We start from the raw sequence: 19,478 nt of genomic DNA on the forward strand, positions 1-19,478 counted from the left end.
AATATTCATTTTCATCCATATGTTGATTCTATATATCGAATTGAACTCATGATAAAAGACACCTCAAAGTCTAACAAATCTGTTTAACAATTGAATGGGTTTTTTTTCTTCTAAAAGATGACATGAATGGCAAACTATGACAACTAAACTTTATAATGGCATGATAGCGTCAACTTTTCTATCATCATCTTCCCTTCTTTGTGCAGCAATATACCATTATTACCTGCAAATGGTATAAATGTCTTCCAGTTGATTCTAAACGCAAGAGCATGCTCTACGCACAAACTCTTTCTAACACGAGGTAATTTGCTGACAAATAAATGCATGATCCAAGGTCATCAAGTCAACATTTTGCAAATTCGATACAATGACCTTGTCTGCAAATACAATATGTCAGTAGATCGAATATCGACTGAAGCTTCTGTGCATATATATTGTTAGGCCATTAATTCAATACTGAATCCGCAATTGATTTCGGTTTACCCAAACATGACAAGGGGCACACATCCGATATGACCGGTTTACAGGAGGCACTTACTCCTCAATGGTACCTGATCCCATCTCTGGTGTATTCAAGGGTCCGTGTTTGTTCTGCTCTCAATTTATATCGTTTATTTGGACTTTTAAGCATAATAACCGTTTCATATAGATTCAGTTTCTAGCCAAGGTTTCAGAAGTTTGGTGCCAAATTAACATTTTACCAGCCAGTGCTATTTTTAATGATTGATGACGTGAAACAATATTTTTAAAATCTTTTATTTTAACTATAGCATCTTTTGGAACATTTCCATTTTTTGACATTACCCCTCAAAATGATAAATTATATTGATCGATGCCAGCCGTTCATTTGTCTCCTTACAATTTCCTTACTTCCTTTGTCTTGTATATTGGATGGCGCTGATTTGACAGTGTCAGTATTTGTTGTGAATTTCATTCACGTAAAACATCGAAATCCTTTCTCAAACAACAAAGCTTCTCAAATTAAGATATATCTATCATAAGACTGATATAATTATCTCTTGCTTTCCTTCTCTAATGAGTACATTACATGTTACAACAACCAAGTGCAAAAAAAGCTCAACAAGCGATAACATTTAAAATTTATTTTCTAACTCATTAAACTGAGTTATACATCAATGATGCAACATCATAATGATAAAACATAAAATGAGTTTTTAAAAGTTTTGTCAAAATATGCAAATATCTCGGAAAGCATCTTGCGCTTTTATGGCATCTTTTTTTCTTAAATTTTAATAAAAATAAATTTTAGAACCTTTTAGATAATTTTTTTGGAAAATATACAAAAGATAAATTCATTCATATGGCTTAGAAATAGATAACCGAGCAGTCAGCAAAGGCCCCGCTAATAAATATTAATAAAAATAAGATGATTTGATTAAATCATGTCTTCTTCTCTTCTGTTCTGTGTTGTTTCAAGCACTTAGGTGAACAGAACTTGAAATCGGAATATTCAAATGGAACTTTCCCCGTCATATCCACACCACACTGGAAACAACGGCTGAAACAAAATGTAAAATTATATACAGTACATGTATAAATAATGCTGAAACACCTTAAAAAGACATGCCACGTTAAGTTGGTAAAATTTCTGCTCTCTTCTTCACTGTATCAAATTGCGCTTACATCAAATTACTTCACTTTCTACGAAACTTTTTTCCCGTTAATTCTAGTAATTTTAAAAAAAAATAATTTAAAAAAAAGATATATATAAATCATATATCGATATCTTGTTATTGAAATTTTCTTTAGACTTATATTTACTTTTTCTTAAACGGTGCTCGTTACGTGATCATACAGAATCAAACCTCAGATAGGTTGAGGGGAAAAAAATCACCTTACATAAAATGTAGCTTGGCGACGCCGCCACATGTATGAGCATTTGGAGAACTGAATCCGAGTATCAATAGCATGTAAAATGAGTTTTGGTGCGATAACAACTTGTGGTCGTCTATTACTGTACTGTAGTTAAATTTTTCTTCAAAACTGCGTCATGAGTGACCACTCCATGTCTTTAACATTTATAAATTATCTATTTATTTCGTGCACTGCATGAGTTCTCTAAGTAACTGTTGAAATTTTAGTGGACATTTTGCTCTCGATAAAATAAGTTTCAAAACATTTTTTGAAAACATTTGCGAAAGTTAACCATGAATCTGTTTTTTGAGCTGCCTTTGGAGTAATATGCTATTGAATGTATTACGAGTTGCTCTGAAATCTAAAACCGTTCACCTTTCACCAGATACCCATCCCAAATAAATGTTCGTAATGTATTTATTTTCTTAACGTTTTCAGTGCTGATGTAAGAAAACAATATCTTTTCGTTGATTGGCCAGTAAAATCAAAATTTCCAGTTGCGGGGGGTTATTTCGTATAAAATTATTGTTCCATTCAAGGCCTAGATCTTTAAATAGAGGGGTTTATACAGTGTGTATATTTGTGTCATAAGAAACACTCCATTAACTTAAAAATTCAAATAAACACTGGGTGTTCATTCAGAGCGTTTACACCTGGATGGGTTAACCCGGAACTTTCTTATAAATTTTTTTTATTGCTTTAGGTAAATTCAGAGCACAGCCAAGTTCGATTGAATTAAATATTTTTTAACAATATTTTTTGTGACCTTCCTTCGCAACACCCGAAGATTGGGGGCGTATCTATATAAATACAGGTCTAGGTATCATTCGATAATTGCTTTATACCAGTGATTAGCCAAGATAATATCCATTTGGATTAATTTATCCAAAGAAAATTCAGGGAGAAAAATCAAGAACCTTGTAAAATGAAAATCATCTCTTGTATACTTCTTCTGTGTGTGATTAATGCAGTCGGTTCTCAACTAACACATGCAAATGTGACACAGGAGTTACAGACTCTCCAACAGAATCCTGGCGGGGTACCCAAGGTGTGTCGACGGTTTGTCATAAGAGGGATCCAAAAGCTAACCAGAGGTTTGTACATTAATCTTGAAATTTCCATAGGATCTAGGGCAATTATGTACTGTCTAAAAACACGTCGAATAAAATTATTATCTAATAATTTCATTGAAACAAACATGCTTCCAAAGATTTTCCTTCGAGAAAAATCTACATACACGATCCATTCTCTTCTTTGTAGTAGTTATTTCTGGTTTTTTTTTTATTATCTTTCATGCAGGATTATTTTTCACAAAAAAAGAATTAATGAAGAAACTAAAGAAATTTAAGGAAAAAGAATGCAATGATTGGACGGAAGAGGAAACACTTCAGAAACGTGATAAATCTTCCTCCTGTAATTATAATGACGGTGACACGTGCTGTCCATCGTAAGTGAAAGTACAACACCGTTTCGTTTTGGATTTTTAACATCTCTTTTTCGTACACCACATTATCTCAATATTTACAAGTGTGAAATCTGTTTTTTGTGTGATCTATTTTTTAAAAGTATTTTTCTATAATCGTTCATTCCCTTATTAACAAAGAAAGACATTTATCTTGTATATTTATTTGCAGAGACGTTAATTGTTAATATTTCTTTTTTTTTATTTTTGATCTACGGATAAAATCTCAAAGAAACAAGTTATAACTAGTAATAGAAAATGATATAGAAGATATATAAGGCAATTCCATTTTGAAAGGAGAATGAAATTGCGGAATGTCAATCTGATACAGTTGCCAATGAGAAATCACGGGGACAGGCTACCAAACAAATAATTGATGTTGCAAAGGTATCATCAATCTCGTTTAAAGTCATGGTCAATATAATGACCTTGTTTGCAAATACAATATATCATTCGGTCGAATGTTGAGTGACATTTTTCATGAACTGTAAAGTCAGTTATACTGAGCTGACTTCAGATTTCTGCGTTTACCCTATTATGACAAGGGGCTTAGGCCAACTTTAGAAAAATGTTTGCTTGCCTTCTCCCGACTCGGTCTGAAAATATTGGGTCGGTAGGTACATGTAGGTGAGAAAATTTTTTTTCTCAGAAAATTTCAATTTCAATGCTAATTTTTTAAATTATATTTTCCAAAGTACATATAAAAAATAATTGCTTCCTGGAGGTTAAAAAAAAATTGAGTCGGGCAATTTTTAGCCAGTCGGTCGGGAGAGGGCAACCAAACAATTTTTTTAAAGATGGCTTTATGCCAATGTGACCAGTCAACAAGGGATGTTTTGCTCTTCTTTGGCACCTGATCCTGCCTCAGATGTTTTCAGGAGCTCGTGTTTTACTCTGCTCTCAATTTTTAATTGTTTAATTAGACTTTCGAGCATGGTTTGTGTTCCTTATCTTCACATTGCACCATATTGCACTCAATCAACCTAGTATTCCTATAAAATCATTATATATTCCCACTTTATATAATTCAGATGGGATACAAGTGTAATTTCAATTGAAATTGGTCAAAATTAAAAATTAGCAATTTTTCGTGAATTTCGTAATTCTACTTCAATTTCTTTTTCTTTTTCATATACAATTTTCTAGTACATGTACATATTTTCATAAGTGATTTGTTTCTTGAGGATTTTATCTGTAGATCTGAAAAAAATAATATTGACTTTTTTTCATAAACATTTTTTTTTTAAAAATTAAAAATTATAGCATTTTGACTTCTCTTGATATGATTAATTAGATACTTATGAATTAATTAACAGTGAATTTTAAGTTCTAAAGTATCTTACTTTGACCAAAACATTTTTTACTTTTTCTCCTCAAAAAGGCAAATTTCAAACTCATGGCTTTTAAAAATCAGTTCTGATTAGCTTAGTGTTGATCGATTGATAAGGGCTATTGGTTTTCATGAAAATTGAAGGTGAAAATATTCAGTGGATGTATATATAAATAAACACTGAATAATGAAATTCATCCTAGGTTAAAGCTATTCAAATGAAAGATAAGTATATTATGATTAGCGTAATATCTTTTTACAAAATTACATATACATGTACATGTTTACTATTAATAAATTATCATTACTCCCTAACAGCTTTAAAATTTCCCCTTAATTAGGACATTATTTTAAATTACAGATACTGGACATTAGCTTATCCAACCCATTTATACAATACCGACGGAAAACGACGACAACTTGTCTCCATCAACAGACAGAGTCAGTCACTTTATCAGTTCATTCCATTAGGAACGTGTGGGTAAGTAACCAAAAGTTTGCATTATAAACACTAAAACGATACTGCAGCAGAGTCTGGTATTATCTGTCAGAGGGACTAGTGTTATAGAGTCAAACCTCAATATCTTGAACTCAAAGGGAACAAGAAAAAACTTCAAGATATCCAAGGATTTGAGATATCCAGGTTAAAATACTTAAAGAATAAGGGGGTTGGGACTTCCAAATCACTTCTACATATCCATGGTATTCGAGATATCAGTGTTAGAGATACTGAAGTTTAACTGTATATCCAGCATTAAAATCACTAGTGTGGAATTTACGTAGGAAATAACCTTTTTTTCAAATTAAAAGACAAAACAATTAAAAAAGTTAATCTCTTATCTGATTAAAATCAGAAAGTTGCAGTTTTGATTTAAGTTTTTTGGAATGTACTATTTCTTGTATACTAACGTTTTTTCTAGGGATGTCAACGAATAGTCGACTATTCGACTATCAGTCATATGGACCGACGATCGAATAATGAAACGACATTCGAATATTATTAAAATTAAATAAATGCAATAAAAGAGTGATGAAATTTTCGTCACAAAATTGAGAAACCGTCTTTCCTCAGAGACAGTCGATAAGATAATTTTCCTCAACGAAAACGGTTGATTTTCCATGTCTGTATAGAAAGTACAGTAATTATAAGTGCTTCACTATACTGCGAGAATTAATTGTCAGTAACTGCCTTTGTCGTTTTTGTAATAAATTACCCACCAATATACTGAGCTTTGTTTGTAAAATTATTAATTGGACTTGACCTTATACCATTTACCAATTATCTTTTGTTGTTATAAGATTGCTCAAATGAAAAGAACAAACCATAGCTGTGTCATGTTTTGACTCTTCTATAATTATTAAAACAATTCGCTTACATTTTAATCTGTTAAGGACATTTTCATAGCCAGAGCAATCTAATAAATTCTAAATTTTAAAAAATATTGGCAATACTCACTAAAATAAAAAATGACTACATGTAAAGAAGGTCTTCCGAATTCGATTGACGGAGAAATCGTACATTTTAGAGAATTGGGTTTCCTAATTTATTTCATATAATCATACGTTACGTTGCATTAATTTTGATGTTACTTTTTAAATAGATTTAAGAAAAAAGGGTTTTGAGTTATAAATACGTCACGTATCAGTGAAGTTTGAAATAAAATTTTATTTTCAGAAAATGTTCAAAACATTCGACTATCGTTCGAATAATGCAAACGAATAATCGACTAAGGAAAATAAATATTTTGACATCCCTAGTTTTTTCCCATTTATTTATTAGTTTATTACTAATTCTTTACACATACTTTTTTGGGTCTGGAAAAAGCTATGGTGTTTTTAATTTTGCGAACATATACACTATTAACTTCAAGTTAAGTGAAATTCTCTCTCATTGACCTTTTCTTTTGCTTGCCAAAATATTTTTTCAAATTAATTGTAATGTAAGTTGCATTTTATTTTTATTTAAATATCTGAAGGTCGGGAGAGGCAGTGTTATGCTTACACTGTATTAACACTTTATTCTGTATCTTTTATATTTGTAGATCTGGGGGAGGCTGTGATATGTGTAAGCAGGAGTTTACATTCAGATCCCTCCTTGTGTACGATATTGACTACCCTTACTATGCGTTTGATGAGTTTTACTTACAGAGTTACTGTTCCTGTAAAGGAGCCATGGGATGAATGGGACTATCAAATTATCAAATTTTCAAAGTAGAAATTTGATTTTTTTTTTTAAAAAATAGAGTTTGGAAATAAAAACTCAATATTGAAGAGGAATGACTTTTTATCAGTTTAAGGTGTTTGTTTGGAGGATTTTTATTTTAATTTGTGGTTTATCAAAGTGTTTTTATAATGGAATCTACAGTCTTGGGAGTGAATACTGTATTATTAATTAATTAAAACTGAACTGTGCTTTTTTTCTCAATGGTACTGTTTAAAAAACAGCATAAAAAAAAAAAAAATTGATTTCTCAGGTACAAAAAGTATATAATTATATATAAAATTCATAAGGTCATTTTGAATTTTCAAATATTGCTAATGAAACGAACTGAAAACCTCTAGCAGTAGTATGGTATGAGTCACCAAAGATGAAAGAATTTGATTGTGCAGTCATTCAATGTGCTCAGACATTATTTTGCCCCACCAGAGGGATAGGTTTAAATAAGTTTGATTGTGCAGTCATTCAATGTGCTCAGGCATTATCTTGCCCCACCAGAGGGATAGGTTTAATTAAGTTTGATTGTGCAATCATTAAATGATGTCCTTATGCTCAGACATTTTTTTGCTTCAAAAGATGACTAAGGCTTACAAGTTCGCAAAACTATATTTTTATCGACTGAAGATTTCCTTTTTATCATGAGATCTGAGGTTTTAATTTGCGAATTTCAGAACCACCATTAGAAAGGAAAAAAAACACTGCCATGCATGTTTCTCTATAGAAAAATACCCACAGTTACTGAACAAATATCTTTCAAGGTCTTACCTTAACACTGGTGCTTTTTGGCCCGTTCCCTCAATGGTTTTCAGCAATCTTTTCTCTGCTGCCAGAGCACGCTACAGCACAAGACCGAATATTACATGAATTTATGTAAATGTATCACATGAATGACAAAATAGTGATAAAAATGATGTGCAGTTAATTTACCATTTTCAGAACAACGTATCAGGAAAAAGTAATTTAAAAGATTATCCTTTAAAATAAAGAGTCAGGAATCTTTTCTTCCCTCTATCAGACATATCTAGGAATCTGCATTCTTTCTGAACTTTTCTTCTCTATGTCAAACATATCTAGGAATCTGAAATTTTTTTTGTTTATTTCTTTAACCTTATAGTAATCTAATTTTTTGAGTACTTTTTTTACTTTCTATCAGACATACACTATTATTTAGAGTATTTTTACCTTCTCTCTATCAGACAGAGCCAGGAATCTTTTCTTCTCTCTTTCCTCTGCCTCCTTCACAGCTTCCTCCTCCCTTTTTTCCTTCCAGGAGGAAAAATTCATTAACATAATGTAGCACAAGGTAAAATCAATATAAGAGGAAAATTTCATCCCTGTTTTATTTTTGCCCATTTCACTCTCATCAAATATTTTCAAAACCCTTGTAGAAAATGAGTAAATTTAAAACAGGGCGAATTCACAAAAGACAGCTTTAACTCCTAATCACAACTGTGTCTGTGTGAATTTAAAATGGGGCAAAATTATTTCCAAGTGTAAAAGGGCAAAAATAACACAGGGCAAAAATATCCCAATATTCTGGTTATCACAATGACAAAAAATAACCACTGTAGTTTAATTCAACATGTCTATCTAATTTAATCTTGATATCTGGTTAAATATGTATGTGATGATGTAAACATGTATAACTTGTATGGACTTCTCCATTACAAATTTCAAATCTTTAGTCCAAAATTTATTAAAATTTATCTAAAAGTTTAATAAATGTTTGAAATATCCATGCATCAAAATTTAAATTTTGACAGTTCTGATATATGGTTGCATACCCCTGCCTTTTTCAAGTAAATCTCTTCATTTTGATCTTACTTTCATTCTCTCTTGTTTGGCTTTTTTCTGTAACTTTTTCCTCTCTGCTGCCTTTTGTTTTCTTTCTTGTTCCATGTCGTCAGTTAATGCGCTCGGAATCTACCAAATATCAAATATTAATAGCGATTCTCTGTAACCACTTAAACTTCTTTGCCACGCATGGTCACCGATTTTGATGAAACTTTGCCCATTATTACAACTTGACACCAGAAACATATATCAAACAAAATTTCGTTGCTATGTGTCTTGGTTACCATGGTAACAGCCAGAAAAGTTGAAAAAATTGAGATTTTCAGCTACTTTGAATCTTTATTAAGCCTTAATAAAGACTAAGAAAAACAAACTAACCATTCTCACAAAAACATGACACCTTGTTGCCACTTATGCTATAAAGAAACTATTTAGAATTTATCTCTAAGTAAGTGGTAACCATGGGTACATTTGGAATACATTTTAGATGCTGAAAAATGCTGAAAAACGCTCAATATTCACAAATGATAGATGTTACATGATCAAACTCAATCAACAACTTAAGAAAAACAATAAAAAATATTTGACCTTAAGTAATCAGGTATTGGCAATATTATTTTAAAAATAACTTTCATGGTTGCCATGGTAACACAGTGTTACCATGCAAAATCTGTTGCTATGATTGGGTTAATGCTACTATCTTGAGGAAAAACAAGAAAATTCATGACTGGCACATATACATCCTTAGGACCTTGCAACACCAACAACATAAGAAAAATTGGGATTAATTGTTTTTCTGCAGTGTAACCATGGAAACAACGTACTAGTTGTTTAAAGTGATATATTTTTTGCTGCTTTAGAAATTTACTTACCTTTTAATCAAGAAACATATTATTTGACTAACCTTGAATAGTACTTATCTGGTAGAACTAAAGTTGAATATCATATATTGATAAAGTTTGTAGAAAAATACAACACTGTTGCTATGGTTACCAAGAAGTGAAAATGTTTGATTTTGTTAATTTTATATCAATATTAAACCCTATGTGCCAGCTTTTTGCATCCAGTTAGAGATTGGGTGGTAATCAAATTTGAAAGTCAGGTTAGTTATTCATAAATATCAATCATAAAAGTTTTGGGAATCTACATACAAGGGTACGTATCCAAGGAAACATAATATTTTTCACATTTTTAAGCATATTTTTTCGGCTAATTTCCATAGCAACGCTCTATTTAAAGAATCAAATTTGAAATTTTTGAAATGTGAAAATTAGGGTCACACCAACACCTTTAAAAATTGATCATCAGTTATATAGAAATATGTTTTTTAAAAAGATAGCATAAGATTGAAACACTAAGAGAAGAAATTCAAAATCCCTTCGTGGTATTAAAACCATGGCAACCATTGCCAACCCATAAGAAATATCATATTTCGTCCTTGGCATATGTTTCAAGGATCTTTTGTCTATTATTTGCTTGCTTTTCAACCTATAATTGTTTTTATTTTTAAGTGTATGACTTTTTAAAATTAAATGAACAAAATTATTACTTTTGAATACTTTGTTTCCATAGTAACGTATATAATAGTTGGTTTACCAAACATGTTTATCAAATATTTAAGACACCAGACCTTCAACTTTCAGAAACAGTCATTACCACTTGTTTGCTTTGCCGCAAACGTTAATTGTGGGACTCTGAACATGTTAAAAAATGCCATTTTTCAAACTTTACGACGTGTTGCTATGGAAACCATGACACGTAGCAACCAATTTTTGCCTGATTTGAGTTTCAGGTATCAAAGACTTTTATCAAAGAGAGTTTGGGGAAATTCTGAGACTATGCGTGCCACAGCTCCTATATAAAAGTTCAAGTCATTACAGAGAATGGCTCTTAATCTATAGATCTAAATGTATTAGATGAAAAAGTTTATGTCCTCTCCAAAGATTTCAAATGCATTTGAAACAGATATAAAATGTCAACAACAACAACAAAGAAAAAAAAAATGTGGATAAAAGGGGTTTGATTTATTATTTAGCAAAAATTGAAAGAAAATTTATGGAAATGAAATCCCTTGAAAAGTTTAATGGTATGCAAATGCAAAGAATAAACAAAGGTAAGATCAATCAACATACACTTTCATGATATTCATTATCAAAAGGAAAACAAGATTAGATTTCAAGATGCATCTAATATTAATTTTTAGAACCAAAATTAAACTTTTTATTAAATGAATATTCTTTTCATTATTGTGGACATTAAAAATGATGTTATTTCATTCAATGAAATTTGAGTTTTATTTTTTATTTGTTTTAAAACTAAGAAAATATTTAAAAAAGATACTTAAGGAATGACGTTAAAGAATTGTTTGAAAAATACAAAAAAGTAACCAACCACAGGGAGACAAGAATGAATTAAATTCCAAGTGGTGTTTTTTTTTTTGATAATTTAATTGCATTTTCTTTAAGTACCATATGAATACATCTTGAAAACTAAATGGAAATTCTTTTATCAAATATTTATTAAAAAAAATAAAATTCAACTGAATTAGAGCTTTTTCAATACACAATTGAAAAGAAAAGAAAGACAGAAGGCTATATATTCCTTACATGATCTTATGACCTGCTGTAACTATGCAACAAACCTGTGCTGTTTTATAATCATATCGATCAGGATATCGACCCATAAACTTTCTGAATTCATTTCTAGTTTCTTTATCTTTTCCATGGTTGTATGGAGTCTGGCCAAATTTATCCCTATATATAGAAAATGATACATGTATGTGCAGGTTAAATTAGGAATTTTGCACTATTGAAATGAACATAGTAGAATTGGAAGGACAAAGGGATCATGAAATTAGTATATTACAGTGTATATACCGTAATTATACTTTTTTATGTATATATATGCTAAATTTTTTTTTAAACTTTTCTCTAAATATTCTATTTTAAGAAAGAAATATTGACAAATTATTGCTATAAAATAAAGCAGAAGTCTTAATTTCAATTCTGATGATCAAATTAAATTTTGCAGATTAAAATAACCATATCACACAATATTTTACGTGATAATTAAAATAAGTTCAGGACTTAATATCTGGTGTGTGCAGGTCCTGTAAAAAGGACCCTGTCTCAGTTGAAAATTGACATTTTTTCTCCCCAAATTAAGGCAAAAATTCCCAAATGGCAAGCATATTGATTTTTTGAGTACATTTTATCAAGAATCTTGAATTTTCAGGAAAAGATGTGAATAGAAGATACTCCTACATTCTAAATTGTCTCTTTTACAACATACATGTACAAGTATGTACATTTATCAAAATTTCCAGATTTTGCTACTTTTTTCACACAATCATTTAGAAGCCCAATTGAAAGGGTACAGGACCCTGTTCCAAAAAAGGGCAAATTAAGCCCTGGAATTACCTAGCAGCTGGGTTAGCCCCACTCTCCATAAGAATCTTGATGACTTTTCCATGCCCCTCTTTAGCAGCAATGTGTAACAAAGTTAGTTTATTGTCTCCTATCGCTTCATTCAGCATGTCATTGGTATCTATCGGTGACAAGAGTTCCTCTGAAGTTGATGATCCTGGTCGACTGTCTGTTTTACCGGATGGTCTTTGCCAAAGCTCTTTATGTATCAGATTTTCTGATGAATTTTCAGATGGTGCAGATAAAACCACAGAAGAAATAGATCCTGTTCCATTTAAATTCTCTAGTCTGTCTATATTTTGTATATCACAATTAGTTAAATCACTATTTTCCCCAGAGGACAGTTCACTATTTTCACTATAATCATGACAATGTTGTAAATCGCTAGTCTGATGATTATTTTCTATCCCTTGCAGCATCTTTTCTGGAGATTCTATTTTTGGAACACTCTTTGAGAAAACAGCCATTAAATTTCTTAGTGTTTCCACATCTCCTGTTTTACAAGCTGTAAACAGGGAATTTTTCAAGTGATATTTTTCTTCCTCTGAAAAAAAAGAAATACATGTATATAGAATTAATTACTTTTGATATAATTATTACTGTAACTGGTGACTATCACTCACATACATAGAAAAACTTTGAGAGACTGAGATTTCAATGTTTCAAGGGTACAGAAATTTCCAGGTTATTTGATCATTGTTGATTGGTTTTAAAATTTGTCTAAGATATGTCACAATACCTTTATATTAAGCTACAGTGTACATGTATGTCTAATTATCCAGTGAGAGGATCTGAGTTACCTAACGGGTCTGTCTCCGGTTCCAGCTGATGTTTCGACAATCTCCGTCTTCTATTTTTGTTTTTCTTTCTGTTTGGTTTCTTTGTGGCCTCAAACTCCTGCAGCTCTAACGTTGAAAGCGTTTCCATGGTTTCCACAAGATCAGCATCACTTGTTGTAGATCCTCCAGAGGATGAGGGCTGATTTTCATTCTGCATTTCATCTTCTAAAATAAAATCAAATTTTAAGTCTGTGCATGCTGCCCAATCCCATTCACTTTTATGAATAAAACACTGTATTTAATCAAATACAGTAAAACCAACTTTTACTCGTATACAAAGAATTCCTATGAGAATCCTCTTTGCTCTGCACTGCTCAACAGCAAATTAAACATTGATAATTTGTATTAAAATCAACCTAATTACCAGCATCAAATGATTCCTAATTAACTGAACAACACACCTATGAACTGTATCTGTTGTGCCCGTAACAAGACCTTCTCTTTTACTTTATCTAGTGTCAGGGGTGAGGCTTCCCTGCTCTTCTCCCCGGATAATCTCCTCTGTCGTCCCTTTTGTGGGTCCTTATTAATGACTTCCAGCTGACCCAGGGCTGCATTAAAGGTCACAGGTGGAGAAATTGGAACATAATCCTGAATATCAGCCTCTTCTCCTGGTATTTAAAAGGTAAGGTTAAAAAAAAAAATAGTTTGAGAAGTTTACTGATAGACAGACAGACAGACAGATGGAGAAACAGACAGATGGATGCCACACAAAGGGTGATCAGAAAAGCTCAATTGAGCTTTCAGTTCTAGTGAGCTTGAAAGGTAAGGTATGAATTTTATTTTTGTTGTGTCTGTTGTAAGTAAAAATATAATTAACTTCCTTCAAAAAGTCAAGCAAAATAGCTGAAGGTCAGTTCATAACTGTCTACAAATGATCAAACCTTATTAATAAGAGAAAAGACTTCTAATGTTATACTACAGTGTCTATCTATAGCATACAGCATACTGAAAATACAAATAGTCTGTAAAATGACTTACCATAACACTCAATGGAAGACAACATTTCAAACACTCTTCTGGTTTCATTAAGAGTGGGTCGTCGTGTGGGAAAAGGAATCATTCGTACTCTCTGGTCATCTTTGTTGAAGGGCGGGGATTTTCCGTGTAGAAATATTCTCTTGTTCGTGCCAGGTGCTCTAATGAATATTCTGTTACAGCTTTCTAACTCTCCTTTCCAGGATTCCAATAATGACTTGATTTCCTTCATAAAAACATTTAAAAAATCACAAAATAAAAAAAGAATCCCACCAAAGAATGGATTGAAAGTTAAACTATATGAAGAAGCAACACAACTTCAAAATGATATTTCTTATATCAATATAATAATGATATATATAATGATAACAAAAAATGGCTTTAAAATAAATCTGGAGAAAACATATCCAGAAACATCATTTACCTCCTTCAATGCTGCCTCATTATGCCTTCTGATACTGGCCCCACCAGATTTAGGGGCATTCCCCTGACTGTCTCGTGTTCCCTGAGCTGTGCCCCTTTTGGCCCTCACTACATAACGATGGAATGTCTTGTGGAGTATCAGTTTTTCTCTGCAATTTTTTTTTTAATTTTAATTTTATGAGCTTAAATAAATTATAACCTTAATAGTATAAATTTAAATCATACAGTACATGATATAATTGCCAACAGTTATCACAAGATTTTATAATTATGTCATTAACTGTTTGATTCGTCATCAAATTCTCTCAGAAAGAAAAAATGCATATAATATTATGATTTCCCTGCATTTGCTTTTCCATTAGAAAAATCATATAACACGTATACACTTGTTAATTTATGATTGTTTATGCTGTAGTTAATGGCCATACTTACTTATCAAACACAGCTCCAGCGAAATGTCCACCCCCACACATTAGGACCGCCCACTTCATCTCCCCAGTAATGTTATTAACCATTGATACTAGCTCTGCATGATTCTGAACTTTGACCTAAAAACAGAAAATTAAAAATGCTTAAACTTCAAGGGGCTGTGTGAGGTAAACCAAAGTTCTACAACTACATTTTCATTGATTATAAAAAATCTTTTTATTTAATGAAATGATAACCCCATTTACACTGAATTCAAAAAAAAAAATTGAAATAAATTTTTCTTTAAAAAAGGACATCAAAACAATTAACAACGTTCTAATAAAGTTCAAAAACAGAACAGAATTGGTAAACTTATGGAAATTATCTAAATTTTTTGTGAGATTTAATTGTAAAATTACTATATAATATCAACAAGATTCAAAACTCTAGTCTAAAATACTCCTGCTCTACCTTTTTGTGATGTACAACGCATCTGTACACTGACACCAGCAGACCTTCAGAATTACGGAAGAATATTTTAGGATATTTTCTAGCCCCCTCATTGGATGCCCCTCCCATTTCTCCCTCTCCCACTTCGCTTTCGCTGTCACAGCTGCTGAGTTCCTCATCCTGCTGCCTGAGTTGTAGGGGGCGGGGAAGTTTGGGAGGAGCAGTCTCCTCGTTCTCCGAGTCTGAATCTGAACCAGAAATACTGGATACAGATCCTACAATAATAAATATATCATGGTTCTTAGATTATTACTATTTACAAATTTATATTATATACAGAATAATAATGTATGACAGGTTTAGTACAATTATATACAGAATAATATAGATTTATAATTTTATTACATACAGAATAATGGACTAAAGATTCATTACAACTGTATTACATATAGAATAATGTATTATTGATTTATTATAATTTTATTACATACAGAATAATGTACTATAAATTTATTATACACATGTAATTATATTACATACAGAATGATGTACTATAGATTTATTACAACTGTATTACATACAGAATAATGTACTTCAGATATATTACAATGTTTAATGACAAACAGGATAATGTGTTATAGATTTATTACAGTCTAAATGTACAAGTATCCTATATCAAGTTTTGATTTCTTTTATTACTGCAATTTTTCAGTGGGACTTAATTGTGCATTGCCTTTTTTCCAGGGCTTCAAACATTGATTTTCTACCATATCACTCCCAGAGTCTTGATAGTTATAACTTGTTGTCTCATCCCTAGCTAACAGATAATCGTATTTAAAAGTTTCAGATCAAAGTTAACACTCACCACATATGTCCTCAAATTCTTCTTCTTTTAGAGTTGTCTTTCCTTTGAGTTTTCTCTGAAGGTTATAGCGATGCCAGTCTGACTTAAAGTGCTCTTTCTACAAGGTACATTGTAAAATTTGACTGTATAATTATTATCATTTCTAATTAATATTTTTACATTGAGGCTGCATGATCTTGCTTGGACTTTTCTTTCCGTTCAGTACATTGTATATTAATTGATGGTTTAATGTTTTTACAGTAATACCAGTCAGTAGTCTAACAGATGAAATTCTGAAGTTCATTACTTTTGTTGTATTTAAAATGTGTTTGTAAATGTAACAAAAGGAGAAACAAAACGTGACAGACTAGGATTTGAACCCAGGTCCCTGAACTCAATACAGGCCCATGCATTCTACCACCTGAGATTCCTGACCACTGGCAAACTAGCTGCCTGACCACTACTGTAATTTCTGGTTATATGTGCTTTATATGTTACCTGATCTAGTCTACTCTGGCTGACTGCTACAGTGATTTTTATTTAGTTTATGTGTGCTTTATGGTACCCGATCTAGTCTACTCTGGCTGACTGCTACAGTAATGTTTTAGTGTATATGTGTTAAGCTTTATGGTACCTGATCTTGTCTACTCTGGCTGACTGCTACAGTAATGTTTTAGTGTATATGTGTTAAGCTTTATGGCCTGGTCTAGTCTACTCTGGTTGACTGCTACAGTAATTTTTATTGTATGTGTTAAGCTTTGTGCTACCTGATCTTGTCTACTCTGGAACTCCACATAACAGGAATTACATGCCATTCTCTCAGGAACTTGTATAATGGCTGTCTGTTCTGGGTTTGGTTCTGATGCAGGCAGCTGGTCTTGAGTCCCTTTGCAAAAAAAAAAAAATCTTTTGAATTACCGGTATCACTTTTATCATGTTTATATATCAATCATAATAATAAATTCAAAGAGAAATCATTGTTTTCGAAGATAGATAAGTCTAACTAATATGTTTCTTTTAAAAAAAAATTCATCAACAATGTTTATTTTTAATTTAATTTTTTCCTGCTATATTCAATTTGCTTGTTTAATTTCAAATTCATCTTCTTTTAAAACAATTTTTAATTACAGGGAAAAAAAATCCATTTTTGTGATCAAAGGGCCATATTCCCTTAATAATACATAATGTGTGGAAAAAATGGACAACAGCATTATATGAAGTTCCCATAAACTACCTCCTAATGGTTGACTAGTGTCTTGATTCACGTCCTTCCTCTCTGATACAGGTCCATGTTCTGATGTCGGGTTACAATTGGCTAGTGACAGCCCATCCAGTTTTGACGTAGCCTCCTCTGTATTGTAGAATCGGACAGTCCAATATTTCTTACTAGCTCTCTTCTGGAGCCTTTTAGGAGAACATTGCGGGCTAACCCTGAGTTTCATCACCTCTGCCATCTCCTTCTTAAGATCAGTGACAGTTGTTAGTTCACATCCTGGTAATAACTGCTGGTTTTCTTTGTGTTCAGACATTATATCGTTTGTTGACTACCTTTTTGCTAAATATAATTATAGATTAATATTAGAATCTGGGAATATGGTCATTATCATTTTGTTGGTTAGAGTGTAACAGACTTATAATTTGTTACCTTTATCATTTTAAAGCAGACAGATCTAATAACTTGACTGCTACATGCAAAACAAAATTCTCTATGTACAGTCTAGACGAACTCCAAAAACAGCGTGAACTCCGAAAACGAAGTCTTTGGCTCCATCATGCATTGCGGCAAAATGGCGTCCGATGTAAACAAACGATGGATTATCGTTCGCTTTCTCCAAATATACGGCTGCATAATGGCTGTATTTAGTGCATTATTACTTCATTTTATTTTTTGTTGATGGATAATTGCATTTATTAAATTATTTTGTGAATATTGACTTATTTATCGCTTCAAACTCTTGCATAATAGTGAATTGGATATACGACATCGAATTCAATACTGCCGGTAAGAAACATTTTCTTATTTAATTTATTGTCTCCTTGATTTAAATTTTATGTCGTTTCTACAATAAAGGTGCTTTTATTTGTTTTTGAAGACACCCAACTTGTATTTATTTTAATCAGAAAATGTGCATTTTTCACCACGGAGCAGAGATATTAACAGGTTCATTTTTAGAAGACTTGTTGTGCCCTTAATATCTAGAAGAGTGGTTTTTAAAGTCTTCATATTGATAGATAATAGTTTTAAAAATGTGTTCATAATAATATCTGTTTGTATGTGATAAATAATCGGTAAATAACGATGGTAAAAACTTACGTGTTCAATTCAGATGTCATACACAAATAAAAAACCGGAACGCTAATTTATGTGTAAAATTCAGTCAAGTTTTTAACAGTTTCAATATATATTGTCCAATTTTGCATATATATCCCTTTTATTATGCATATTTACTTCTCAAAATGTATCATATTCTCTGTAATTGATCTGACTTGAAACGTTAACTTTGAAAGTAAATATCTCCTTTTTTGCAAATAAAATAAAAAATCTGACAAATACGATCTCTACCGAAGTCTTTTATTTAGCATTTTTGAGTACTGGAATAATTGCTATACTTTCCAAAACTTTGCACGGACAGTTTTTGTAGACCCATCATTTTTGCCGAAAAATCGCCATTTTTTGTGTGTGTGCGCATGCGCGGACTCTATTTTCGGAGTCTTTTTCAGTCTCAATTTCTTACTTCCGGAAACGCTGTTTTTGGAGTTCGTCTAGACTGTGTACTAGACTCGAAACTCACATACAGAAGCAGGGATATTTTAATCAGTGTTAATCTATTTATACCATGACCTGATGATTTTCACCTCATAACCGATAAATTGATGATTAATAACAAATCTAACATATCACATGTTCAGTCAAAGCAAAAGCTAAATTCAGTAATATCAAATGTAAACGGGTAAACATTCTTGTTTTTTATTTTCTGTGCCACATGGCACATATGTTAATTAATATGGTTAAAGACTTGGATATTTGTACAAATAAAAATCACTTAATTAAAGTAAAACATAAGTATATTACAAACCTAACAGGTGCCTGCTCATAAAAGTGAATTTGTTGCCTGGTGTGCAACATCTTATTATAAAAAATATTGCATCACTGTCTGCCAATAATTTATTTCAGAGTTACCCGACCTTTTCAAGGCGGTTTCCAGTCTTTTCGACATGCAACTGAAACGTGTAAGCAACAGGGTAGGCTATGTTTTTTTTAATCTATGACATTTAGATACATACCAAAATATTCGACAAGTGATGAATATTTGTTTAATTATGAATAAGGATGCTCTTTTAAAATTTCTTTCATCCCCTACTAAGAATCGAATCACCTGCTTTCTTGCGCGTGTGTGGGGGAGGGGGGGGGGGGTTACTCGATCCTAGGTA

The 19,478-nt window shown here is 31.8% G+C and overlaps 2 protein-coding genes across 2 annotated transcripts; one reads left to right on the plus strand and one right to left on the minus strand.

Moving 5' to 3' along the window:
- Positions 1-1,191: 1,191 nt before the first annotated feature.
- LOC133194085 (tRNA endonuclease ANKZF1-like) lies at positions 1,192-19,207 on the minus strand. Its single transcript, XM_061330043.1, has 16 exons — positions 19,124-19,207; positions 17,281-17,601; positions 16,814-16,932; positions 16,068-16,164; positions 15,224-15,477; positions 14,777-14,892; positions 14,346-14,493; positions 13,925-14,147; positions 13,345-13,554; positions 12,905-13,108; positions 12,099-12,648; positions 11,321-11,432; positions 8,710-8,808; positions 8,068-8,148; positions 7,651-7,721; positions 1,192-1,519 (listed from the first exon to the last, which is right to left on the minus strand). Exons 2-16 carry the CDS (start codon positions 17,573-17,575, stop codon positions 1,402-1,404), a joined length of 2,697 nt encoding a protein of 898 aa, XP_061186027.1. The 5' UTR covers positions 17,576-17,601; positions 19,124-19,207; the 3' UTR covers positions 1,192-1,401.
- Positions 2,641-7,079, plus strand: LOC133194087 (uncharacterized). The gene is made up of 4 exons (XM_061330045.1): positions 2,641-2,969; positions 3,175-3,322; positions 5,029-5,148; positions 6,710-7,079. Exons 1-4 carry the CDS (start codon positions 2,801-2,803, stop codon positions 6,846-6,848), a joined length of 576 nt encoding a protein of 191 aa, XP_061186029.1. The 5' UTR covers positions 2,641-2,800; the 3' UTR covers positions 6,849-7,079.
- Positions 19,208-19,478: the final 271 nt, after the last annotated feature.

Source organism: Saccostrea echinata, unplaced genomic scaffold, assembly GCF_033153115.1.
Source record: "Saccostrea echinata isolate AGI-Se365-2 ecotype Australia unplaced genomic scaffold, CSIRO_AGI_Sech_v1 ptg000028l, whole genome shotgun sequence".
In the NCBI taxonomy this organism is placed as follows: Eukaryota; Metazoa; Mollusca; class Bivalvia; order Ostreida; family Ostreidae; genus Saccostrea; species Saccostrea echinata.